This window comes from Dysidea avara, chromosome 2 (assembly GCF_963678975.1).
Source record: "Dysidea avara chromosome 2, odDysAvar1.4, whole genome shotgun sequence".
NCBI classification, from domain to species: Eukaryota; Metazoa; Porifera; class Demospongiae; order Dictyoceratida; family Dysideidae; genus Dysidea; species Dysidea avara.
In genome coordinates, this window is record NC_089273.1 from 12,571,634 (window position 1) to 12,598,958 (window position 27,325).

At 37.5% G+C, this 27,325-nt stretch overlaps 1 protein-coding gene across 8 annotated transcripts in view; it reads left to right on the forward strand.

Annotated features, from left to right (window-relative positions):
• LOC136246621 (uncharacterized) overlaps positions 1 to 27,325 on the forward strand; it is a 63,175-nt gene that overhangs the window by 32,367 nt on the left and 3,483 nt on the right. For all 8 annotated transcript variants that reach the window (XM_066038145.1, XM_066038147.1, XM_066038149.1 and 5 more), the window contains 4 exons: positions 3,667 to 3,954; positions 7,843 to 8,037; positions 22,495 to 22,575; positions 24,118 to 24,363. In XM_066038145.1, coding sequence (XP_065894217.1) covers positions 3,667 to 3,954; positions 7,843 to 8,037; positions 22,495 to 22,575; positions 24,118 to 24,363 — 810 coding nt within the window. The remainder of the gene's footprint in view (positions 1 to 3,666; positions 3,955 to 7,842; positions 8,038 to 22,494; positions 22,576 to 24,117; positions 24,364 to 27,325) is intronic.

Below are 27,325 nucleotides of genomic sequence, written 5' to 3' on the forward strand. Positions count from 1 at the left end.
TCTTTCTACAGGGCGATTTGTTTGTAGCTGAGTTCTCTACAGGGTGATTTGTTTGCAGCTGAACTCTACATGGTAGTTTCTTTGTAGCTCTACAATGTGACTTCTTCTAGCTGAACTCTCTACAAGGTGACTTGTTTCTAACTGATCTCTCTACAGGGTGACTTGTTTCTAGCTGAACGCTCTACAGGTGATTTGTTTGCAGCTGAACTCTCTACATGGTTTATTTCTTTGTAACTGAACTCCCTGCAAGGTGACTTCTTCTAGCTGATCTCTCTACAGGGAGATTTGTTTGTAGCTTAACTCTCTACAGGTGATTTATTTGCAGCTGAACTCTCTACATGATGGTTTCTTTGTAGCTGAACTCTCTACAAGGTAATTTCTTCTAGCTGATCTCTCTACAGGCCGATTTGTTTGTAGCTGAACTCTCTACATGACGGTTTCTTTGTAGCTGAACTCTCTACAAGGTGATTTCTTCTATAGCTGATCTTTCTACAGGGTGATTTGTTTGTAGTTGAACTCTCTACATGATAGTTTCTTTGTAGCTGAACTCTCTACAAGGTGATTTCTTCTATAGCTGATCTTTCTACAGGGTGATTTGTTTGTACCTGAACTATCTACATGATGGTTTCTTTGTAGCTGAACTCTCTACAAGGTAACTTCTTCTAGCTGATCTCTCTACAGGACAATTTGTTTGTACCTGAACTCTCACATGATTGTTTCTTTGAAGCTGAACTCTCTACAAGGTGATTTCTTCTAGCTGATCTTTCTACAGGGTGATTTGTTTGTAGCAGAACTCTCTACAAGGAAACTTCTTCTAGCTGATCTCTCTACAGGGAGATTTGTTTGTAGCTGAATTCTCTATACATGATTTGTTTGTGGCTGAATTCTCTACATGATGGTTTCTTTGTAGCTGAACTCTCTACAAGGTAACTTCTTCTAGCTGATCTCTTTACAGGGTGAATTGTTTGTAGCTGAACAATCTACAAGGTAACTTCTTCTAACTGATCTCTCTACAGGGTGATTTGTCTGTAGCTGAACTCTCTACAAGGAAAACTCTTTTAACTGAGCTCTGTACAGGGTGAATTGTTTGTAGCTGAACTATCTACAAGGTTACTTCTTCTAGCTGATCTCTCTACAGGGTGATTTGTTTGTAGCTGAATTCTGTATAGGTGATTTGTTTGCAGCTGAGCTCTTTACAGAATAGTTTCTTTGTAGCTGAACTCTCTACAAGGTAACTTCTTCTAGCTGATGTATTTACAGGGTCACTAGTTTGTAGCTGAATTCTCTACATGGTGGTTTCTTTGTAACTGAACTATCTATAAGGTGACATCTTCTAGCTGATCTTTCAACAGGGTGATTTGTTTGTAACTGAACTCTCTACAAGAAAACTTCTTCTAACTGATGTCTGAACAGGGTGAATTGTTTGTAGCTGAACTATCTACAGGGTGACTTGTTTGTAGCTGATCTCTATACAGGTTACTTATTTCTAACTGATCTCTTGAATTCTGTTCAGGGTGACTGCTCTATTAGGATGACTGCTCTATTAGAGTATCTCGATCTCGCACTTGCTACATCAAGTTGGATTTCGTGTTATAACTCCATGGCTTTAAGTCTGATTTTTCTACACCATTGAAGAGCCTTTCTAAGATGATAACTCCATCTGTACAGCGATTTTCAAAGCATTACCCCAAGTGGTTTATCTGGTAGGCGTGGCAAGCATAATAATAATAATAATAATAATAATAAAAGTTAGCTAATCTCGATTGTGTAATTGTTACACACTGTTGATTTTTTCGCTGTATCTTTCTGGTTTTTAGCTCGATTTCTTTCAAACCACAAAAGGTTTGAGGTTCAATAGTTAACCTATTCACCCACCGATTTTCAGCTTCTTCCCATACGCAGTTTACCCTGTAGGCGTGACAACATATTGGTGTTATTTTTAGTGCATAATCGCTCATAACTCTTTGCCTGTTTATGGTATTCCAGCCAAAGTTGGTACAGAGATGCGCCTTGATACCCCCTTCTGTGTGCCAAATATCAAGGCAATCGGATAACGCGTTCGCGTTTTATAGCAGTTTTTGTAAGTGTGCGAAAAGAGGAAGAAAAATAAGAAGAAGAAGAAGAAAACGAAGAAACTAAGCCAATTTTTGAAGTCGCATATCTCAGGAATTTCTGAAGCGATTTCGCTCAAATTTGGAATGTGGAGTACTGAAGTTGGAGGGAATGTACACAGCAAAATTTGTATTGTTTCATCAAGGCAGCACAGAGCTACGGAGGTGCGAAAATTGCATTTTCTTTCTTCCTGTCAATATACTCACGGGGTTGCGCGCCAGCTTCTTGGGCCGCACGACACACTACCGTGTGTCTTGATTAGCCAAGATTTGTGGAATAAAACGGTACGGTCCTACCGTTTAAGTAGGAATCCATGTGAAATTTTCGCGTGCCGCCCAAAATTGCGCCTTTAAAAATCATCCTAGAGATATCTTACGAGACGAAAATCACCTTTACGGAATAGTACTAGTCCATATAATACATAAAACAGCATTAAATACAACAAAACTCTTACAGGTGGCCGGATACAGAATTTTAAAAATTGCCAATACTTTGAATTTTAGACTGACTGCCTGACTGCCTGATCACAGTCGCAAGCCTAGAGGCCAAACAAAGTAGTGCACGGCCACCATTTTATGCAACAATAGCAAACTCACCAGTGGGATGTGCCTTTTGAGGTTCCGACGAGCGTGTACCCTCTGCGCCTTGTCTTTTCTTTTATCTTCAATCAGGCTGCTTGTCTTCTTCTTCATCCAACGTAACCATATCGAGGCATAAATTTTCCATATCAACACTTTCTTTAAGCAGCATAGCTAATAGACGCCACAAGATTATTTAAGGCGCATAGACTACGCTACTGTACAGAGGAATAGATTATAGTCCTTACTGATATAATCTATGACGGAGGGTACTGTACCGGGGGTACTGGTACTAGCTAGATAGCTTCATGATAGGTCACAAGATCATTCCCATTCTTCATTGTACGCATTATCGATCTATCGATTGAAACCACGATGACACACCCCTTTTGGCTCTAGCTGTATTTCAGTGACCACACACCTTCAATTTGGAAGGCTGATTCGACATACTCTATAATCGATCGAAACCAAGCCCCTTTTTGGGCAAGCACACATCTTGCAGGCTGCGTCGAGATACTCTAACACAGCAGTCACCCTAATAGAACAGTCACATGTTTATAGCTAGCTGTATGCCTTAACAAAAAAACTAAACAAACTAGTGTATTAAAAATTATAAATTTAAAAAAAGTAGGAATCCAAGCGATAAAAGTAGTGAAACAAGAGAAGAACGATGGTAGCTATTACAGCATAGCTCGGTGGGAAGTTCCTACTTTGGCATTGAACACAAAATAATTAATGGCTATACCATGCCAAAGTAGGAATTTCCTACCGAGCCATGCTGTAATAGCTACGATCGTTCTTCTCTTGTTTCACTACTTTTTATCACTTGGATTCCTACTTTATTTTTTAATTTATAATTTTTAATATACTAGTATAATAATAACTTATTGTTTTACGTAACTCTCTATTTATGTATGTATCTTTAATTGTTTGCACATTCTAATCATCACATTTTTAATAATTATCGTTACTGTAGTTCTGCCAGTGCTCAAGAAGAACTATACAAGATTGTGTCATTGTCTACCACAAGACTATATGAAAACCTTTGATCAACTAAATCAATTAATACCTACATTTTCTGCTGATTTTCCATTCGCAGATCGGTTGAAGAACCTTCCATCTAATGAAATTACTAATGAAGCGATTGTTTGCTTTCTTATGTATATGATAAAGGAAGATGATGATGTATTTTTATTCTGTGATGTTATGGGAAAGCTGTGTGAAGAAACTGTCTCAAAGAACATTATTGAAGCTATAAGCAATGGTATGTGTTCAGTTTTATCAAGAAAATAATAGTGCTGAGTGTACACAAGTAGTGATACTACGTATCTCCTAATTTAATTTTTAAACTAATAGTTTGGCCTGTGTTACATAATAATTTTTTTCAACATTATGAAACAGTGATCCAAAACACCAAATGTGGTATAGAGACTCCTTAATGTATCAAGTGATTTAGAAGGGAGCCACCATAGGTTACCTTGGTAACTGTATACTAAGTCCACAAAATTAAATCTGTTATATTTACCTTATTGTATATTAAGGCACTGCAATTTATTATTTTTAGTCCATGATCTCTGTGAGGTACACGTTTGTCTCTCTGCATAAAAATATAGAGTGAAACCATAGTTCTGGTTTAGCAAAAATTAAATCGCTAAAATAATTTCAGTGGGGTCCTTGTTTGCATTTGCTTTTGAAAACCACAGGTGGACATTTTCTACTGCATTGACAAAAACCTGTGCAAAAGTAAGACCCACACTCAGTACTACTTTATGTCAGTTCCTGAATAGTACTGCCTTCCCTACTATAATTTATTAACTCTAAGAAACTGCTTCCATTTTTAATACTCTTAGCTTGTTCATTTTTAATACTTTTAGCTTGTTCATAAGTTATAGTTATATCCCATTATGAGTGTAATAACTGACGATGATATCATCTGAGTATACGGGATATAACTATTTTATATCCCAGTGTGTGGGAGTGTGCAGAAGTGTACGGATAGTAAATTAAGTTCCGGTTGAGTTCCTGTCACTGTGCACAAGATTTCGTCCGAATTGTATGGAGATTCTACTTCGTAGCTCCAATAGAGACCTTGCATACTGCCTAAAAACTGTAGCAAAAGGGTGGTGTTACAAAGCAGCGGTTCCAGGTACGATTCGCCTTTGTTAGAAGTTGGTATGGTGGTGTCACATGGTGTGCAAGAGAAAAAAAGATCAACAAGTGGCTACCGTAGTCCAAGATAGAACGATGAAGCTAAAGGAAGTTAGTTATTCACCATAGTGACCGTTGGGAGTGATTGCTGGAGCGAAAATCGTCACAGACTGTTGTTAAACTCATATTGGTAACTTGCAGTGTTACTGTGTAAAGGATTAACAGTTTTCTTGTAAGCTTTAGCTGGTTTTAGTGCTGTATTGGTGTGTATTGTATCAATATTTCCTTATTTGGCTCTTTGTTCCATTTGTAAAGAATACCATTCGTGGTTATTATGTTGTCATAAACGAGACTGAGTGGCTCCGCAACAGGGTGATAAGTTATTTATCATTGGGTGATAACTAATATATTGTACAGTAGCAGCGCCGCTCTGTCTAGCTGTATGGTAGTTATAACCCAGCGCGGCGCTTTGATACTCCCACGCACTGGGATTTAAATAATTATTAATATATTTTAATATATATACATTTTTTTACTGTAACAAACCTCACAATACTTACACAAATAAAATCTCAGTTACACGCAAAATGCTGTATGTCTTTTAACACAGTGTGCCAGCCTGAAGCTTCCCCTTGCAAAATCATGTCTGCTGGTAGGCCATTCCATATATCAGCAGCTGTAGCCAGCCAACTGCATTTGATCCTATCCAATGTCCTAAAATTACAGGGGTTGACAAAGCGTAAATGTTCAGCTGAGTCCCAGGAGTGAAGACGGTGAGATCTGCAATAACGTGGATTATCACATAACTATGGACAGTACGTAAGTAGGCAAGTTCCCATGTCCTTCTCCAGCTAATAAATGACAAACCAGTCCATAATGGCAGCATGTTGACCTTGAAAGAGGGGTTGAAAAGTAAAAAAGCATGTCCATTCAATGCAAGACTGCAAATCATCAAGTCAACATAAATGAGTATTGGCAGCTCCCAAATACAGAATGTTACCATATTCTAATATTGGACGAATCCAAGATTTGTTTAAAATACACATAAAATTATTCTGTTCTGATAGTAAGGAACAGCAGCAATGAAGTTGGCCTGCCCTTTGTTTAGCACGGCTTAGTATATTTGATATTCGTAGTTCCCAAGTAAGTAAGGATCAAAAGTAAATCCTAAAACTTTGATTAAACTAGTTTCAAGAATGATAATATTATCCATAATCAATGGAGGATGTGGGTTTGGTGAAAGGTCCCGTTTTAATGAAACCTATAAAGAAAATATGTTAGTAGGGGAAAATCTAAATGCCAAATCTGAGATATCGCCTCTAAATCATCATTCAGTTAAGAAGCAGCTGTAGCACGGTCAGATTTATCTGGGATAATGTGGGATAAAAGGGTTGCCCAGACACCTTAGGGGCCCGCAGATTCTAGTTAAACAAACAAGTACATACCTAGTACCAGTTCAAAGATTCTAGTTAAACAAACAAAGTAACAAGCAAAGAAATACAGAGAAAGCAAGATTTACAGTAAATTCTATTAAAATTTTGATTCCTAATTCCGGAATAAAGTACCTACGTCAACATGATTTCACAGAGTTGCACACCCCTCGATACATAAGGAAAAATTAGATAAAATTAGGTAGGCAGTCAGGCATAGAAAATATGGGAGAGTTAGAGAAAATAATGGACTGACTCAAGGCTTTGTCAAGAGAATTTTTAAAAGAGATAACAGTGAGAAGTTAGTTCTGAGTTTTGTTTATAATTTAAAATGATTTTATGTTTCTTAGCAATAGAAATTTCTAATTTATTTAATAAATAATAAAATAATGAATTACAAAATAACATACTTGATATTGTAGCATACACTGTATAGCACACAAAGAAAGGGCAAGAGACAAATATAGCACTTGAATTCTTGTGCTATATTTCATCTCAACACCACTCTTTCATTGCTACATTTCATACTATACTGTAATTGGTATAGAGAACCACCTTCAATCTGAGGTAAACTAACTTACATAAAACAATTTGAAACTCACTGAGTAGTTTTGAAATCCATCATATTCTGAATCAATAGTATTGCCATTGTGGTCATCCAAGAATGTCTGGTTGTTCAGAGTCTTTTTGCTCCTTACTGTTCTACATTGAGCAGGTTATCATCACCTGTCATTCTATAACTACAGAACCGTGGTCGCATGAACTGTTTTACAGTATATGGTGAATGTACAGTAGAAGTGTGCTTTACTTTGATTTTTACATGCATGGTTCTTTATATAATTATTTTAAATTACAGGTATAATTTAAAAATGAAGTAGGGATCCAAGCCATGGAAGTGGTTAAACAAGATATGAATGATGGTTTTACAGCATAGCTCAGTGGAAAAATCCTACATCACAATTATTTTGCTCAATGCTTAAGTGGGGATTTCCCACTGAGCTGTGCTGCAATACCATCATTCATATGTATCTAGTTTCACTACTTTTTATCACTTGGATCCCTACTTAATTTTTAAAATTAATATGTTTAAAATACTATATACAGTGGAACCTCAGTTATCCAGACCCCACTTATCCGGATTCTCAGTTAACCAAACTACGAAAATGACTGTTCTATTAGAGTAGTGACTGTTCTATTAGGGTGTTGATAATACTGATATTTTTTTTTTAATTCTTTGGCTATTTAAGGTTACTTAATCACAGTTTCAGAGATATGGACTTTTCAGACATATGGACTACCTCTGGTCCCAAGGGGTTTGTATAACCGAGGTCCCACTGTAGCTTGTTTAGTTTTTTTTATTTATAATAAAATACTAAGCTGTGTTAATTCTCGTAGTAGCAGTACTTGTGAAAATATGCCGGCATCGTCTGTTCAGCCTAATATACACCAAATTTAAATGTCTTTCATACAAATGTTAACTGTACACTGTATTACTCTGAGAGTTTCTACTTTTGTTACAAACGTAGATACAAAAATCAATGTCACATTATAATTTAATTTTTTTCCTACTACAGAATTTATGGAAGCTCTCTCCTTACCACCACGGCCCACTACAACTACTACTAGTACATCACTACCTAATAATTGTGCCAGTTCATCATCTGGATTAGATTTACCTAGAAAACTACACCAGACATCAAATGACTCATTAGTGAAGGTTGTGTCAACCCCGCTAGTCAGTACACTGATGGCATCACAATACAACCAAGGTTTGTAAATTACTTATTTTAATGCTTTATGCAACAAGTTTACATGTATATGTATGTATGTATGTATGTATGTGTGTATGTGTGTATGTATGTATGTATCAAACAGTGTGGTAGCACTGCTTAGTAGGGTTTCCCATAAAGTGACAGGTACCACTAATCCTAAAAGCCCTTATGAAGTACCATACACGACAAAAATCACCTTTACAGAACAGTCTTACTCCATATGACATCAAACATATGTAGTGTTAACAACCAGGCAGCTGGATATTACAGTATGTTTTTAAAATGCCAAAACTGGAATTATGGTCTGCCAGCCTGACTGCCTACCTGACTGCATTTGCAATGCCATAAGCCAATCAAAGCATTTACTCCAAACTCACGGATGGGATGTTCCTTTTTAATTTTGACAAATGTCTTATTCTTTGGTTTACTGTTCCTTTCATGTTCAATTATGACTGAATTTTAGAAAACATCAATATCTTCACATAGTTCAAAATTCATTTTATTGGCTCTCTTTTATCAATGGAGACAGAGGAATAAACTAGAAAATTTTCAGCTTAGTAAGTTGTGTGGTGTGGGAAACACAGTACTAGATAGCCAGACGAGCCAATCAATTAATTTGTACAGAAACTATTGAGAAAATATTCTACAGGTGCTTAAATGACAATTACAACTTACTAGTGCAACAGTGTACAATCCTGGCTCATTGCGTTCCATGAATTTGTAAATCCATCAAGATATAGTTTCTGCTTAATATATGTGACTGGATCTGTGAAAACCCAACACGATTGTGCAAACCTAAATTTGCAATATAAAGCACATTGAATACAATGGATGAAACACTTGTGTATATTGTTTAGAAAAATCTGTAAATGTTTTGAATGCTTTGTTCTTTGTTCTTTGTAAAGAAAGGGTCTAACAATGAAAACCTCTTGTTCGCCTACTGAAGAGGAGTTCGAAAATCATCTTTTCATTGCAGTACACCCAAACATACAATACTATGGGCATTTGTTACTGTCATGTCAAAGTAATCATACATTATTGATCTTACTTCACTAATTTCTCTTTGCAGTGAAGAAAGGTGATACAATAAAAGAAAAACTTACCCAGTAATCAATTCCCATATTCATGTTGAACACGATGGTGCAAATTTTAACTCCTTAGTCTTTCTGTTTGTAAATTACAACCATTTTAGTAAGCATCTGAAATTTATTTTCCCAATACTTCCTGTACAAATTGATCTTTTTTTCGTTGTTACTTTATAGAGCTGTGACTCCCAAAGTTATTGACATATGAGGCCAAAGCTTTGCCAGAAAATACATTTGAATAAGTACAGTGTAGATTATAAAATTTAATAAACAGAATTTGAAAAATGTGAGATTTTATCAGGTTTTGCAGATCCGGTCACATACGTGTGCTTCTGTGTTTGAGAAGGGAAGCCTATTAACTAAAGAAAGGTCATTGGTTTTTAAATTGTAAACGTATTTAACTTGAAGGTATGACAATGAAACAAAGATTTTCGAACTCCCCATGAACAGGCGAACATACCCAGGAGTTATTGATAGGAGTGTTAATTCACTAACTAGTGCAGTAATGAAAACTTGCTTAAGTTGTTTATTGAACTTGCTTTTATTACCCATTATATTTACATTAATGAGTACTATTGTGTGTACATCAACAGTTCTCCAAATCTCAAGTCATAAGCAGCTTTTCTTTTTTTTTTAATATGTACATATGTATTTTATTCTGTGGATACAGGGGGTCAGAAACATGCAGTTAAGAATGCAGAAAGAAATCCTAGACCCAGTGATGACTCAATTCCCAGCAACATGCAATCTAGGTATGCTCCAAAGGAGCCACAACAGTTGGGATTAGTGCTGTACACTGGTTATTAACCGGTGTTGTCTAGGTCAGCCAATAACTGGTGAAGAAACCTTTAAACTGGTTATTGCCCACCCACTTGGTAAACCATAAATTACCCCTGTTGACAAGTGTTAACATCATAACATAACCTCAAAGAATGTGTAAATATGTGATTGTAATAACTGTTATTGCTAGACAGGATGTTGATGGTCACTTTGGTACCACCCTAAACCTTCCAGCAGGCTTGTTGACTCGCATTATGTCTGCCAATATACAAACAAACCAATTAACAGGTTATTGCCAATTATTGGTAGGCAATTAACCGGTAACAAAAAATTTGTAGGTGTACAGCACTAGTTGGGATCTGAGATCTTCTCTTCAACCATTCTGTACTTAAACATCGACTTTACCCATTTTAATCAACGGCTTATACTGTCATGGTAAATTTACGCTTGCACCATTATGCCTGATTTTCACAGATTTGGTCACATGGCACAAGTTACTGTCAGACCTTCGGTGCTGCTTGGTAATAATAATTATATAACCAAGCACTAATAATAACTGATACAAACATGACATCATAAACAATTAGTTCACAGACAAAACTACAAAGTATAAAACAGTACACTAACCGGTATTGGGTGAAGCAATATCCGAACGTTAAGTAAAACGACAGGTTTGTTTCTGCGTCTTAATAATAAAGTTTGGTTTTCTAAATAACGCTATCCATAGTAACATCTCTTCAGTACCTGGCAACCAGCTCAAACACAGTATGCGTTGGTTACAATACATTCCACTCGTATAGCCAGTTTGAAATGGTTTATATATACTACGTGCAACAGTAAACATTGAACTTGTATGGTCAGAACCGGTTTATAGTTTATAGCAACCAGTTCATAGCTATGCGTTGCACATTAACTAGGCATTAGATACGGCTACTTCAAACTTTCAAACTCAGTGGATTAGAATGAAACCTCCATTGGCTAGAGTACCATACTGGTACCACGCTATCAAAACTTGGTGTGTGAGATAGGCTACTCGACCAGAAGGACTGAGCGGCAAGGGTATATCAACTGAACCGAAGATTTATAACTAAAGAAGTGTTGTGTAAGCTCTTGTAACTAAGTAGGGACAGAGCTGAAAGGTAGCACCAGGCTGACAAAGACGTAGCCGGAATCTGGGCCCAAGTCAGCCATCGGAGCATAGATAAGTAAGTAAAGATCAAGAACTCTAATAGAACAGTCACACTAATGTAGCTGTCAGGCAAATCAGAGTATTCCAGCAATAGTAGCTATTCTAATAAACTGCTGAAATCCATCTCACATTCAATTTTAGAGGGTTTAAAATTTTCCTGGGTGTTAATAAAAAACTTATAAAAATTTACATTGTGATACTCTAATACAGTAGTCATCCTAATGCAACAGTAGAATAAATTGTTGAATCACTGTCAAGTTCAATTTCTGAGGGTCTAATTTTCAAAACAAAATTACGTGGGGGTATTCCTTCAGATCAGCATTATAATGATTTGTAGCTACACCCTGAAAAGTCTTGTTACACCACTGGCACCAGGAATTTGTCAGATAGTAATGTTGCCACAATATATCAGTAGTTCAAGATAAAAAGGTAGTGATATAGCCAATCAATTCTATTGACATTTTCATGATAGTAGTATTGCTTAGTATAATGATGTGGGGAGGCCATAATTAAGTTATGCATTCATGGTTTATAGTGGTTGACACGAGTCAACCCCAAAGTAAGCTGTGAGGTTTCTATACAGTGTCAACCACTTGTCTCAACTGTGCTTATAACCTGGTTACCATGAGCACCTTTTACTTGAGGTATACATCCAACTTAAATGTTTCAACTGACAGGAAGATTATGCATAATTTGTCATGTTATGGTTAGTTTTATATCATGATATATGTATGTTCATATCGTGACATAAGCCTTGCTGATATATAATGTGGAGATTTCTATATTGTGGCAGCACTACTATAATTTGCTTTATTTTTGTGTAAAAAATATTCGCAATAAAATTTTTTTGTTGTAAAAATATAATTATTCATCAAGACACACGGTAGTGTGTCGTGCGGCCCAAGAAGCCGGCGTGCCACACCGTGAGTATATTGACAGGAAGAAAGAAAACGTCATTTTCACGCCTTTGTATCTCGGTGATCCCTTATCCGATTGGAACCAAATTTGCTACAGAGTTGCCCGCCTGCCAGAGGAGTCTACATTCCAAATTTGAAGGAAATTGCTTCGGCCATTTCAGAGATACGAGCTGCCAAATTTTCGATTTTTTTTCTTGGTTTTTTTTCTTCGTCTTTTCGCACACTTGCAAAAATTGCTATAAAATGCAAATGCGTACTCCGATCGCCTTGAAATTTGGCACACACAAAGGTAACCCAAAGGCGAATCATAGCATCAAATTTGGTGCAAATCCGATGAAGGGTTCAGGAGTTATGACCAATTATTCGCGTAAACCAAGATCGATTTGTTGTCACGCCTACAGGTTAAACCGCTTCATGGAATGAGTTGAAAATTGCTATGTAGATAGAGTAACCATCGTAGGAGTACCTTTTGGTGGTTTGAAAGGAATCGAGATAAAGACCATGGAGATATGACACAAAACCCAACCTGTGTCACAATTACGCGATCGATTTTTGTGAATAAAAAGTATTAGTTTTCACGCCTACTAGGCTAACCGCTTAGAAAAATGAGCTGAAAATCGGTGTATAGCTGGAATAATCTTCATAGAAAGTCCTTGCAGTAGTACAGAAGAATCGGATTACAAACCACTGAGTTATGATTCGAAAGCCAACTCCGTGTAGCAAATGCGAGATTGAGATACTCTAATAGAACAGTCACCCTAATAAAGCATTTGGCTAATTTATTTACTCCATTATAGAATTCTATTACATTACAAGTTATTATGTAGGGACTTCAGCTGCAAACAGTTAATCTTATAGACAGTTCAGCAAGAAGCAAGTCACCCTGTGGAAAGTTAAGCTACAAATATATTGCTGTAGAGATTCAGAACATTGCAAGTCACACTGAAGAGAGTTCAGCTATAAACAAGTCATGCACCCTGTAGAGAATTCAGCTACAATTAAGTCACTCTCTAGAGAATTCAGCTACACACAAGTCACTGTGGAGAAAGTTCAGCTACAAAACAATTACCCTGTAGAGAGATCAGCTACAAAAAAACACTTTGCAGAGAGTTCAGCAACAAACAAATCAACTTGTAGAGAGATCAGCTACAACCAAATCAACCTGCAGAGAGATCAGCTACAAACAAATCAGCTTGTAGAGAGATCAGTTACACACAAATCAACCTGTAGAGAGATAAGCTAGAAACAAATAACCCTGTAGAGAGTTCAGCTACAAAAAATCACCCTGTAGAGACATCAGCTAGAAACTAGACACAATGCAAGAAGTTCAGCTACAAGCAATCACCCAGTAGAGAGTTCACCTAAAACAAATCAACCTGCAGAGAAATCAGCTACAAACAAATCACCTTATAGAGAGTTCAGCTACAAACAAATTACCCTGTAGAGAGATCAGCTACAAACAAATCAACCTGCAGAGAGATCAGCTACACATAAATCAACTTGTAGAGAGATCAGCTACAAACAAATCATCCTGTAGAGAGATCAGCTAGAAACTATACACAATGTAAGGAGTTCAGCTACAAGCAAATCACCCTGTAGAGAGTTCACCTACAAACAAATCAACCTGTAGAGTGATCAGCTAGAACCAAATCACCCTGAAGAGAGGTCAGCTACAAAAAAGCACCCTGTAGAGAGATTAGCTAGAAACAAATCACCCTGAAGAGAGGTCAGCTACAAAACATCACATTGTAGAGAGATCAACTACAAACAAAACACTTTGCAGAGAGTTCAGCTACAAACAAATCAACCTTTAGAGCGATCAGCAACAAACAAATCAACTTGTAAAGAGATTATTTAGAAACAAATCAACCTGCAGAGAGATCAGCTACAAACAAATCAGCTTGTAGAGAGATCAGTTACACACAAATCAACCTGTAGAGAGATAAGCTAGAAACAAATAACCCTGTAGAGAGTTCAGCTACAAAAAAATCACCCTGTAGAGACATCAGCTAGAAACTAGACACAATGTAAGGAGTTCAGCTACAAGCAAATCACCCTTTAGAGAGTTCAGCTAAAACAAATCAACCTGCAGAGAGATCAGCTACAAACAAATCACCTTATAGTTCAGCTACAAAGAAATTACCCTGTAGAGAGATTGGCTACAAATAAATCAACCTGCAGAGAGACCAGCTACACACAAATCAACTTGTAGAGAGATCAGCTACAAACAAATCACCCTGTAGAGAGAACAGCTAGAAACTAGACACAATGCAAGGAGTTCAGCTACAAGCAAATCACCCTTTAGTGAGTTCAGCTACAAACAAATCAACCTGCAGTGAGATCACCTACAAAAACGCACCTTGTACAGAGCTCATTTACAAACAAATTATCCTGTAGAGAGATCAGGTAGAAGAATTCACCTTGTAGAGAGTTCAGCAGCAAAGAAACCACCACGTAGAGAGTTCAGCTGCAAACAAATCACCCTGTAGAAAATTCAGTTACAAACAAATCACCCAGTAGAAAGATCAGCTAGAAGAAGTTACCTTGTAGAGAGTTCAGCTACAAAGAAACCATCATGTAGAGAGTTCAGCTTCAAAGAAATTACCCCATAGAGAGTTCAGCTAGAAGAAGTCACCTTGTAAAGAGTTCAGCTACAAAGAAGCCATCATGTAGAGAGTTCAGCTACAAAGAAACCACCATGTAGAGAGTTCAGCTAAAAACAAATCACCCTGTAGAGAGATCAGCTAGAAGAGGTCATCTTGTAGAGAGTTCAGCTACAAAGAAACCACCACATAAAGAGTTCAGCTGCAAATAAATCACTTGTAGAGAGTTCAGCTACAAACAAATCCCCTTGTAGAGGGATCAGCTAGAAGAAGCCACCTTGTAGAGAGTTCAGCTACAAACAAATCCCCTTGTAGAGGGATCAGAAGCCACCTTGTAGAGAGTTTAGCTACAAACAAATCACCCTGTAGAGTAATCAGCTAGAAGAAGTTACCTTGTAGATAGTTCAGCTACAAACAATTCACCCTGTAGAAAGATCAGCTAGAAGAAGTCACCTTGTAGAGTGTTCGGTTACAAAGAAACCATCATGTAGAGAGTTCAGCTGCAAACAAATCACTCTGTAGAGAGTTCAGCTGCAAAGAAACCGCGATGTAGAGAGTTCAGCCTAAAAAAAACTACTCTGTAGAGAATTCAACTACAACAACAAATCACCCTGTAGCGAAGAAGTTACCTTGTAGTGAGTTCAGCTACAAAGAAACCATCATGTAGAGAGTTCAGCTACAAAGAAACCACCATGTAGAGAGTTTAGCTGCAAACAAATCACCCTGTAGGGAGTTCAGCTACAAAAAAATCATCCTGTAGAGAGTTCAGCTAGACGAAGTCACCTTATAGAGAGTTCAGCTACAAAGAAACCATCATATAGAGAGTTCAGGTACAAAGAAACCACCATGTAGAGAGTTTAGCTGCAAACAAATCACCTGTAGAGAGTTCAGCTAGAAACAAATCACCCTGTAGAGTGACCAGCTAGAAGAGGTTACCTTGTAGAGAGTTCAGCTACAAAGAAACCATCCTGTATATAGTTCAGTTACATTTCAAGTCACCCAGTAGAGAGATCAACTGCAAAAAATATCCTGTGGGGAATAATGAGCATGTAATAAATATATGTATATAATTTGTATAATTATTAATAAAATCAAAAATAATTGAAGTATTAAAACTCATCTTTAAGTTCTTTTCTTCTTCCTGCAGTAAAGAAAAAAACACATGGGTTAAAATAGCCCTAAAGCCAGCCATAGGCCGGCTTTGCAGTATACAAATACAAAAAGAAGTGATATCTAATCAAAAACAGCCAAGTTGTAAGAAAAGGTGCAGCCCCCAAAAAGGCCATGGTGAAAAAAGATGTGAAATCCAAGGTGGCGGCCAAGAAATGGCTGTGATGGTAGGTTAATGGTTAAATTTTAATTACAACAATTCAGGTGAATTTTGTGCCGCTTGGTCTTGGCACCAAATTCACCTGAATTGTCGTTATTAAAATTTAACCATTAACCTACCATCACAGCCATTTCTTGGCCGCCACCTTGGATTTCACATCTTTTTTCACCATGGCCTTTTTTGGGTCCGCACCTTTTTCTACAGCTTGGCTGTTTTTGTTTAGATATGATTTACATGAATGACTGCTCTATTAGAGTAGTTCGATCTTGTATAAAGATTTTCGTGCAAGAAATTTTCATACAAATTTTTTGCATACAAAAATTATTTTACAATGAAAAAATGGTAATGTGAAGCATGTCAACATACGTAGGTGTAGTAAGATGTTTTTAGATAGGAGACTCTAGACTCTTGGTTTGTTAGGGAACAGTGTTGAAGAGCAAAAATAAGGATCTCCTACTAAGAATGGATGCACTCAATCAAATATACATTGTATCACTGACAAAGCACATAATACCCTTTTTACAATATCATACTTTGCTACACTGCTTCTCAGAATACTGCAACTGCTTTTATTAGAGTAATTGACTACTCTATTAGAGTATCTTGATCTTTTTACAATCAGAAAATTGCAAGGGGGGCTGCAGCCCCCCTCCCCCCCCCCCCTCCCCCCCTTACCCACTGGGTTAGTACGTTCTTATGATCAAGATACTTAATAGAGCAGTTGAAAGGTACCTCAATAACGTAGGCTCTGTTTAGTTTTTGTTTATCACCACAGCATAAGGTAAAGGGTTTTGACTGTAATTTCCAGTAATGCAAGTTGAGTCACATCAACTAGTTCTTAAATCGATCTATTTTGAATGTCAGCGTGCTAAATGTGTGTGTGTCCCTTTGTTAACCCTCTCACCGCCACAACCGCCATATAGCAGTTTCGATCATAAACGCCTGTAGTATCACATTCTGAATGCTCCGTAACTTCAGTCAAGCGTTTTAGTAGCCCCTGCGTTTATCCTGTAGTGGGCACGCCCTTAACTGAATGGGAACAGGGATAACCGGTCTCTCACGCACTATTGTGTAGTTAGATGATGCAATCGCGTGCTTTCGGAACGTCGATAGCAAGCATTGTAGACGATTCTTCGATGTGATAATGGCACTACTAATAAAGAGAAACAGTAAAGAGAGGGATTATATAGGTTGGAGTGGCATGTTGCTACTTTTGTATGCCTCGAAACAGTGACCTCGTGCTTGTATGCGCATGCACACTTGCAGAAAATCAGACTTAGAGATAATCGCTTCAACTGTAAACTAGTTAGTGATGTTTACTGTGTTATTATAAACAGTGCTAGCCTGTAAAGTAGTGAAATTTCACGTTTGGTTTTGCTTAGATCGATTTTCTTACTTAAAATTATATAATGGATTTGTGGTTGCTCTTGTGTAAACAACAACTAGCGAATAAACTGATATATAGTTTTATAGGATTATATGGTATGGTGTGTAAGTTATAGCAGTTTAGAAACAGTAGATTGGAGCCTCTACAAAGTTGGTGGTGAAGGGGTTAATGGTCATTGTGTTCGGTTCTTCACACAGTTCTCAATGACTAATGGAAACACTGTAATGTCTATAATTCTAGGCAAAAATTACTGTTATTTCTTTCCCAGCTACTCTCTGATAGCGTGAAACAATAAATTGTATGGACAGTACATTGGTGATAGTTCTATTAGGGAAAAGTACATTGTGTGAACTTTGTGATTGTCATTTTCACACTGCTATGGAAAGGGTATCTCTGATGTCCATTTTATCCGCCAATGTTTAAACTTCCTCATCAGTAACTGGTTTTCACCCTGATGTTTTGGAGCCAACCTATTATCACATAATACAGATTCATCTAAATCATCATTTATTTTGGCCGTTAAACATTCCCGGATGGAACAGTCTCCTTTTAAAATTCTGAATGTAAAGATGTACTGGAAGCTGTTTTTTTATGCTTTATCCACTTCATTCTGCCACCTTTAAAACAATGTACATAAGGTTACTCTGTTAGTCCACTGAGATTCTTCAGTATGGTCTATGGGTTTTTGTGTTTGTTGTGCATAACCACAAACATGCTGTCAAATTTACTTTGAATGGCTGCCCTTAATTGGTTCAGCATCACTGTACCTGAAATCGAAGCACATAATATGTAATGCATTGACTATACTATATACTAGTATTTAAAAAAAATGTAATTTAAAAATGAAGTAGGGATCCAGTGCAATAAAAAGTAGTGAAACAAGAGATGGATGATGGTGTTACAGCATAGCTCAGTTTGAAATCCCTACTTTGGCAAAATAGTAATAGCTAATATGCCGCCAAAGTAGGGTCTTTCCCACTGAGCTATGCTGTAACACCATCATCCATCTCTTGTTTCAGTACTTTTTATTGCACTGGATCCCTACTTCATTTTTAAATTAATAAGTTTTAAAGTACTATTTTGTTTAGTTTTTTTGTTATGGCACAGTTAGCTACAGTGTAACTTGTATTAGTCCACTTGTACTTCACATCTGTAGGTATGGGAAAGGCAGATACCATCACTTATAAACATCTTGTCCATTTGCTCAGTGAGAAGTGAGTTCCTCATATTCTGTGGTTATGCTGTAGCTTGGGGTTCTCCTTGCTGCACTCTTCAATAATGAGTATCAGGGGATCGCCCATTCTAGATGCAAGCGTCCCTGTATGCCTCCAGCCATCGACCTTGCTGTTGCTGAGGGGTACCTGTCTCATTTAGAACTATATTAGCTATACTAATTTTATATTGTGCTTGCTTCTTTTTCTTATAAGAATAACTTTGTCTTCCAGAACAATATAACTTGTAACTGTTCCATCATACATGACTGTGTGTATTAGAGTGACTGTTGTATTAGAGTATATCTGCAGTCAGCCAAGAGGTATGCAGCTACCTAGATGGATAAGGAGTGAGGTGATCTTGTTATTGTTAAGTAAACAGCTAGATTGTTAAGAGATTGGCTACTCTTTCGCTATTATCTTTATTTTGGGGCGTGGTCGCAAACCTATCGCAAACCAGATCCCAATCATGAAGTTGCAGATGCCTAGCAAGTGTAACTCTTATAGTAGCGCCGTGACTGAAGCTCTACTGAAATCCAGCTCTGAAATAATTCTGTAGCGTCTAAATATGCTGCTGAAAGAAAGCGTTAATGTGGAAAATTAACACCTTGATATGATTTCGTTGGATGAAGAAGAAGACAAGCAGCCTGATTGAAAATAAAAGAAAAGACAAGGCGCAGAGGGCCTACATTCATCGGAACCACATCCCACTGGTTAGTTTGCTATTGTGGCATAAAATGGTGGCCGTGCGCTGCTTCGTTTGGCCTCTAGCCATGCGACTGTGGTCAGTGAGGCAGTCAGTGAGACCAAAATTCGAATTTTGGCGATTTAAAAAAAATTCTATATCCGGTCACCTGTAAGTTTTTTGTTATAGTTAATGCTGTATTATGTATTATATGGACTAGAACTATTCCGTAAAGGTGATTTTTATTGTTTAAAATTTCTCTAGGGTGATTTTTGAAGGTGGAATTTTGGGCGGCTCACGAAAGTTTCATCGCAATCCCTACTTAAACGGTATGACCGTACCATTTGATAAAATTTTATTTTTATTAACCATCAAATTTCCACATATAAGTACATGCATACATATCAATAGTGAAAAGTGCACTATGCTACTGACAGTGGTGAGAGAGGGGGGTATAGGGCACATGCCACTCCCCTCCCACACACACACACAAACACCATTGACTGTTCAAGTAAAGCCATTCACTGGATGATGCTTCCCACTATTGTTAGTGGACAAAACCATGGCTACCTCTTCTTCCCTCGTGGACATGTTGTTTAATACTTGTGTCTGGAAATGTCCTATCTCCTTCAAAATTCATAGTTTCAAAATAAACAAACTGCGTAGAAAGAGCGGTGTTCTGCACCTTCTCCACTCATTCCTGGCAAGCATTTGACATGATTCTCCATAGGTACTTGAAAACTGTGAATAACAATTCTCACTTCCTTACAGCCTGCTACAACAATGTAGAATCATTTTATTAGTGAATTACATGTTATTTAAGCTGAGTAAATTAATGGTCTAAATGCTTGAAGATAAATACAACAGGACTTGGAAATATAGCCACAAGAACAACAGTACTAGCCCATTTGCAGACTAACTGAACAAGCTTGTGTACAATTATGACAACGTTACAAGTTTGTTAGGCTGATGCAACTGTTTGCAATTCGTTCAAGGTGAACTTCATAGAGTGGTTCTTTTCTCGTTTTAACTGCAGGGGAGACACCTTAGGAGTAGTAGTATAATTTTATATTGCTTTGTTTACAAATATCTGTTAGAATATCACTACCACTTTGCCATTTAAAATATCATAACGATTTTAAAGGATGTAAAATTGGTACTTCGTATGGCTTGATGAACTGTCTTTTTATATAAGTACACATTGCAGTGCATTCTCTGCTAACAGTATAAAACCATTGAATACATGCAACTATACTGCATAAACCATCATGTGAAAATATGCATGTAGTTGAACAATAAGCAATAATTCCTCAAAAGTTTTTCTAATAATTTTTTTGGTTTGTAGTTTTAAATTACATGCTTGACTGCCATGTTAGAGTATTTAGCTGTTCTTTAATAGTACAGTTATGGTGTTTGTTACTTGGTGCATACCCTGATGGTAGCTGCAACATTAACTTTATTGTCAAGTAGGGATTGCAGTGAAACTTTCGTGTACCACCCAAAATTCTGCCTTTATAAATCACCCTAGAGACATTTTACATGACGAAAATCACCTTTACAGAGTAATACTAGTCCATACAATACGTAACAGCATTAAATATAACAAAACACTAACAGGTGACTGGATATAGAATTAGGCCCTCTTCACCTTGTCTTTTCTTTATCTTCATTCAGGCTGCTTGTCGTCTTCTTCATCCAACGAAACCATACCAAGGTGTTAATTTTCCGTATCAACACTTTCTTTCAGCAGCATATTTAGACACTACAGAATTATTTCAGAGCTGGATTTCAAAGCACTTGGCACTACTATAAGAGTTAAACTTGCCAGATATCTGCAACTTCACGATTGGGATTCGATTTGCAATAGGTTTGCAATAGATTTGCGACCATGCCCCCAAATAAAGATAATAGCGAAAGAGTACTGACTCAACAATCTAGCTGTTTACTTAACAATCTAGCTGTTTACTTAACAATCTAGCTGTTTAGTTAATAAACAAGATCACCTCACTCCTTATTGGTCTAGCTAGCTACACACCCCTTGGCTGACTTGAGATATACTCCAATACAACAGTCACTATAATACAACAGCCATGTATGATGGAACGTTTACAAGTTACATTTTTCTGGAAGACATAGTTATTATCATAAGAAAGCACAAATTAGTATAATAATATTGTTCTAAAGGAGACAGGTACCCCTCAGCAACAGCAAGGTCGACAGCTGGAGGCACATAGAGAGTCAGGGACGCTTGCATCTAGAATGTGATCCCCTGATACTCATTACTGAAGAGTGCAGCGAGGAGAACCCCAAACTACAACGAAGCCTGTCCATAACCATAGAATATGGGGAACTCCACTTCTCACTGAGCAAATGGGCAAGGTGTTAATAAGTGATGGGATCTGCCTTTCCCATACCTACAAATGTGGAAAATACAAGTGGACTACTACAAGTTGCATTGTAGCTAGTCGTGCCACACCAAAAAAACTAAACTAACTAGTATTTTAAAAACTGTCAATTTAAAAATGAAGTAGGGATCTATGCAATAAAAAGTAGTGAAACAACAGATGAATGATGGTGTTACAGCACAGCTCAGTGGGAAAGTCCCTACTTTGGCACATTAGCTATTACTATTTTGTTCAATGCCAAAGTAGAGACTTCCCACTGAGCTATGCTGTCACACCATCATTCATCTCTTGTTTCATTGCTTTTTATTACATAGATCCTTACTTCATTTTTAAATTAATTTTTTTTAAATACTAGTTTCTTATATACAGAGTATATATCTGCATGTAACTTGAATTTCAATACTGGGTAGTCAGTAATGTGCTGGTGACACCCAGGGACTCAGCTCAAAAGATGCATACAGATTATGCAATATCATAATACATACATCAGTAATTTAAATAAGGCATCAGGCCAGTTATAGGAGATTCCTCTGAAAAGTGGTAGTTGATTTAGATTTGATTACAGTTGTGGGTAAATTATTCCAGTCACAATGTTTTCTGGGATAGAAACTGTTCATGTAAAAAATTAGTTGGAGGGATGGACCATGAAACGAAGTGGATGGTACTGGCATGTGAGATGGTTGGTGGTACTCACCTCCATATGCAATGATTTTATGTGTTCTCACTTGCCCACACATACACACACACAAGCAAACAAACACACATGCACATGTACCCTGCACACACAGAGGAACAAAAAGTATAGTTGTGCGTCCAGTATATATGTTGTAATAAATTGTTAATTATGTATTTCTTGTTGAAGAATATGATGATGTTGTGCATAAAATGGCACAAAATGAACCAGTAACTTTGGATGACATTAAATCGTCAGATACAGCTAAAAGTAAGATAATTTAACAATAATACTATGCAATAGTTACAGCAATATAATGCTGTTCCATTGGTTTATAAACCAGGCATGCACAACTACAGCTGGCCAAAGGCTGGTTGTGAATGCTTGCCTTGTTTCTGAAATTAGTTTGGCCAAAACACTGTGTGTCTGCATGTTGGTATAATTATCTGTCCAACACTCATGTGAGCAAACATGCTTTGAGCTACAGAAAATACATTTTCATTCAGTGAAAAAAGGCTGTTTGCATACTGTATTAAAGTTCAACTTTCTGTTTTTGTTGTGTTTACTTGAAGGAGTGCGGCAAGGTACTGATACCAGGTGTTGGCTGCACCACAATGCCATTGGTGATATGTGACATTGCCTGAACTAATAGCACCTGGACATACGTAAACTACACATTACCACATAACTGAAAAATACCTGTTTTCTGTGTTCAATAAAAATAATTTTAAAAGAATTAGGTGGGAAAATTGCATAGGGCATACAACACAATGTGCAAAACCCCAGCATAATGGTGCATTTTTTGAATTCTTGATTATTGAATATATATAATATACATAGCCAAATGTATTCTCTGGCAAACTTTCAGCCTCATGTGCCATTATCTTGTGGAGTTACAGCCCTACAAAGCAGCAACAACAGAAAGATCGATTTGTATGGCAAGTATTGGGAAAATAAATTACAGTTATTTACAAAAACAGCTGTAACTTACAACAAATAAATGCAATGATATACAAAGCTGCAACTTTGACCACCATGTTTGCCATGAATAGGGGAATTCATTGTTGGGTAAGCTATTTCCTCTATTTCCTTTTTCACTACATACAGAAGCGATATCAGTGATGAGAGATCGATCATGTGCGTATGTACAATCGTGTTTCAGTGTGACGTAAACAAATGCCCATAACTTACGTATCCATTTATGTACTGCAATGAAACAATGTTTGTCAGCCACTTCTTGAATACGCGAATGATATCATATCCAAGTTTTTACTGTTAGCCCCTTTCTTCATAAAGAAAAATGTTTAAATTTTATGGATTTTTTTTGAAATGCACAATTATTTTACACATTGCAATCAATGATTTATACTGTAAATTTAGTCTTGCACCATTATGTTGTGTTTTCACAGATCCAGTAATAGTTTGAAATAGTCAGTAAATTGTACATGCTCACATGCTCTGTTTCTACAGGCCTGTTTAGTTATTTAGTTTGTTAAGAACGGATACTGTGCTATGCAGGTGTAGTTCTACTGTAGAAAATTCCAAAATTATGTAAATTAAATTATGGTCTCCCTTTCTGAGACAGTAGCCAGTTTAGGAGGTTTTCATTCTGAAACATGTCACTGCAGCCTATGTAACAAGCATTCAGTGACCATTATCTGCAATATATGACTTCACACTCAAGCTATACATACTGTATATGTGTATGAGATTGCTATACATACAGGTGTGTATAAGGCTACATACAGAAATTATATTGATGCATGTACATGTATATACAAATTTACATATACTTATGTTTAAATTTCATAGAAAGTCGTCCAACAGAGAAATACTTGCAAAGATTATGCATCGAAAAATATGCTATACACTGGAAAACAATAGGATTAGAACTTAATTTAAGCAGTGATGTTCTTTGTATAATTGAAGCCGGGAACAAAGCAGATCATGTTAGATGCTGCCAAGATATGTTTAAGAAATGGCTTGAAAGAGACCCAGAAGCTACTTGGAAAAAGCTACTTGAAGCTGCAAGTGTGGCATTAAGTCAAAAAAATAAAAGTAAGGGTTAAATTAATGCTGAAATTCATACAAACGTGTCTATACATGTATTTAAATACTGTACCACAATTTTAAGTTAGCAAAACAAAGCCAACCCCACACCTGCTGCTCGGGGGTGGTTATTTCCACTGCCATTCCGTTATGGTGATAAACACAAAATGATACATGTTCTCATATAATAGGATTGTAGTGTTAGCCAGCTTGAGTGTCAGGTTTCCAGAATGGCTGTCTGGAGGCGTCTATGTGAGATAAAAGTTGGTAGACTCTGGGTGTTAATGATGGTTGCTGGTAAATGTAGCTGAGGTAAGCATTCCTAGTCCAACACCCTAACTGTTTGATGAGCCATGGAGGAAGTCCAGCAGCAGCTGTGGTAGTGACGGCACCAATACAAAAACTATGTGAAGCATGCTGCAAGTCATTAAGTCCAGCTTGGTGGAGTAGTTGGTGAAGGACAGCTGCACGTGACAGGTTGATATCTGCCAGTTTGAAAGAGAGGATCTGTAAGGGCCACAATACCTGAAAGCTTGCAATAACAAACTAAGGCATGATACGGGCAAGTGATGACTTTGTGCTATAAATATCAATCGTGCATCCACATCTGAAAGGGTCTGTCTTGGATTGGTGCAATGTGATAGTTATATGATCAGAAGAGAAGGTAACGTCAGACCATATATTTGCTCACCCATAAAAACCATGAAAAGCTAGGGTGAAAGCAGCCCATAATATGTGACCGGATTTGTGAAAAAGTATCTTTTCCTCACGTTTTACATACCAGCAAACAAAGTGGTGTGACACTTGACTCCTTATACTGATTAACGTGCTCTTAGTATCAAACTACAGCCAGATACTGTACTGTAACTATACACTCATGGAAAATTTCAGGCAATTATGTGCTACAATTAAAAAGTTATGAAACTGTAAATTAAAAAAAAAAAGAGTTAAATTTTGTGTGTGAAAAGAGTACCTTTTCGCAAATCTGGTCACATATGTGCTGCTCTTGGACGGTGTGCTGTGATTGACATAGCTGATCCTTCAGGGTATGCATAAGGTAAACAGTAATGGGTAAACAGGCACGCTAGTTGTCATCCTGTAAATGACGAATACCCCTACATACTAATTGTAGAAGATTATCCACTGTCGGGTCTGGCATGCCATACTCAATGTGGTGTAAGCTAATGGCTGCTAAATAGACTTTGATAGTCCTGTAGGACACAAGTAGGGAGTCAATGGCACAGAAATACTGTAACATTAAAGATGATGTTGGTACCGGGGTAGGATGTGTTGACAGTAAAATGAGTGGAGCTTTAAGAGGCCTGATTGGTAAGTTCATCTTTTGGACTGGGCAATTCAATGATACCAGCATTGCAGGTAGTGGTAGTGAAGGTCTGTGTTAGCTGTGTAGGGATGTAGAGATGTGATCCGGAAGGGGCAGGGAATTAGAGCTAGCTTCCTGAATTTCTCCATCTGGAAATGAGAGAGTAAGTCAGCTACATTATTGCATACACCAGGAGCATGAATTACACATATAATAATGTCATAACTACTGGCACAAAAATACAACAAGCAAACCAAAGCCATTGTATGAGGAGCATGAGTAAAACCCCTGTCCCAGATATCAACCACAATGTCATTATCACTATGGAAAAGGATTTTCTGGCGGGGTCAGAAGGATTCCTATGTGTGGACTACCATACTACTGCAAATAACTCTTTCCACAAGATGTCCATCTCGCTTCAGGCAGGTGACCAATGGGTTTGAAGCCACCTTCCATTTCAGTAAGCACCCCATCCATGCAGACCAGAAGCATCAGTGTAAAGTTTCTAAGATGGTGAAGGTGTCTATCTGGTGCTCAGGATTAAACTCATTCCTGGCCAATCAGGCAGAAAATCAAGCCACCATTGAAGGTCCAACTTTGCTTCAGCTGTTAGGCTAATGTGGTGGTGGTGTACTGTATTGCTTAGGTCAATCATATGGCATAGGAAAATTCTCCTAGCTGGGAACACCTTGCAGCAGATTGACAATTTTCCGATCAAGGAAAAAGGGCTCATGCTTCATGCACTTGTCCCAGTGTCTCATCCAGTGTAGCTCCTCTAGTAAGGCACTTTTCCTGTCATCTGAAATACTGGCTTCCATGGTGATAGTGTTCAGGTGGATTCCAAGGAAAATAAGGAGATGTTAGGGCCCTCAACCTTTGACAGTTTAATTGAAGCATTGATTTTTTCACACAAGGCCAACATTCACTGCAGGTGTTGTACACATTTGGGTGAAGTTGCTGGGCCAGCAGTGAAGAAATCATCCAAAGTTGCTGCACACCATAAGCATGCTGCAATATCCAGTGGATAGCTATTGAAATCTGGTTTAAAAATAGGGGCAGATCTAAGGGCAAATGGTGAGCAAGTGTCTATGAAAATTTGTTGGTACCAGTATATGCCTACGAGGTTCCAATCTGCCGGTCTAACTGGTATTAAACAAAAGACGTTCTTAAGATCAGTCTTGCTCATCAGTGCTTCCAGAACCTAGTTCATTAAGTATTTTATTAGCATCTTCTATGGTGCAATAGGATAAGAAGTATAGTTGTGGATCAATTAAATAATTTACGCCTTGTGCAGGAGGTGCAGATATGTGGTAAATAATCCGCCATCCCCCATCATGTTTAGGTACAAGTCCTAAACCTGAGGTGTGGAAGTTTGGGAGGGGTGGTCAGTCAGAACAACCTAAGATTCATCCAGCTGCAGACTCATCTTTGACAGTTGTGTCTATCACATCAGGCTGTTGAGAAGCAGATTCCAAGTTGGAAGCTAGGTAGCTAAATTGGGACCTGTGTATCCGATTGTACAACCATGTTGTAAGTCATCAATTAGATGTCTAACAAAGGGTAGTTGCTTAATTTACATTCGAGAATGAACGGTTGTAGGGGAGTCCATGGAAAGGGTTTAGTAAGGGCAGAACTGCCCTTGTGTAG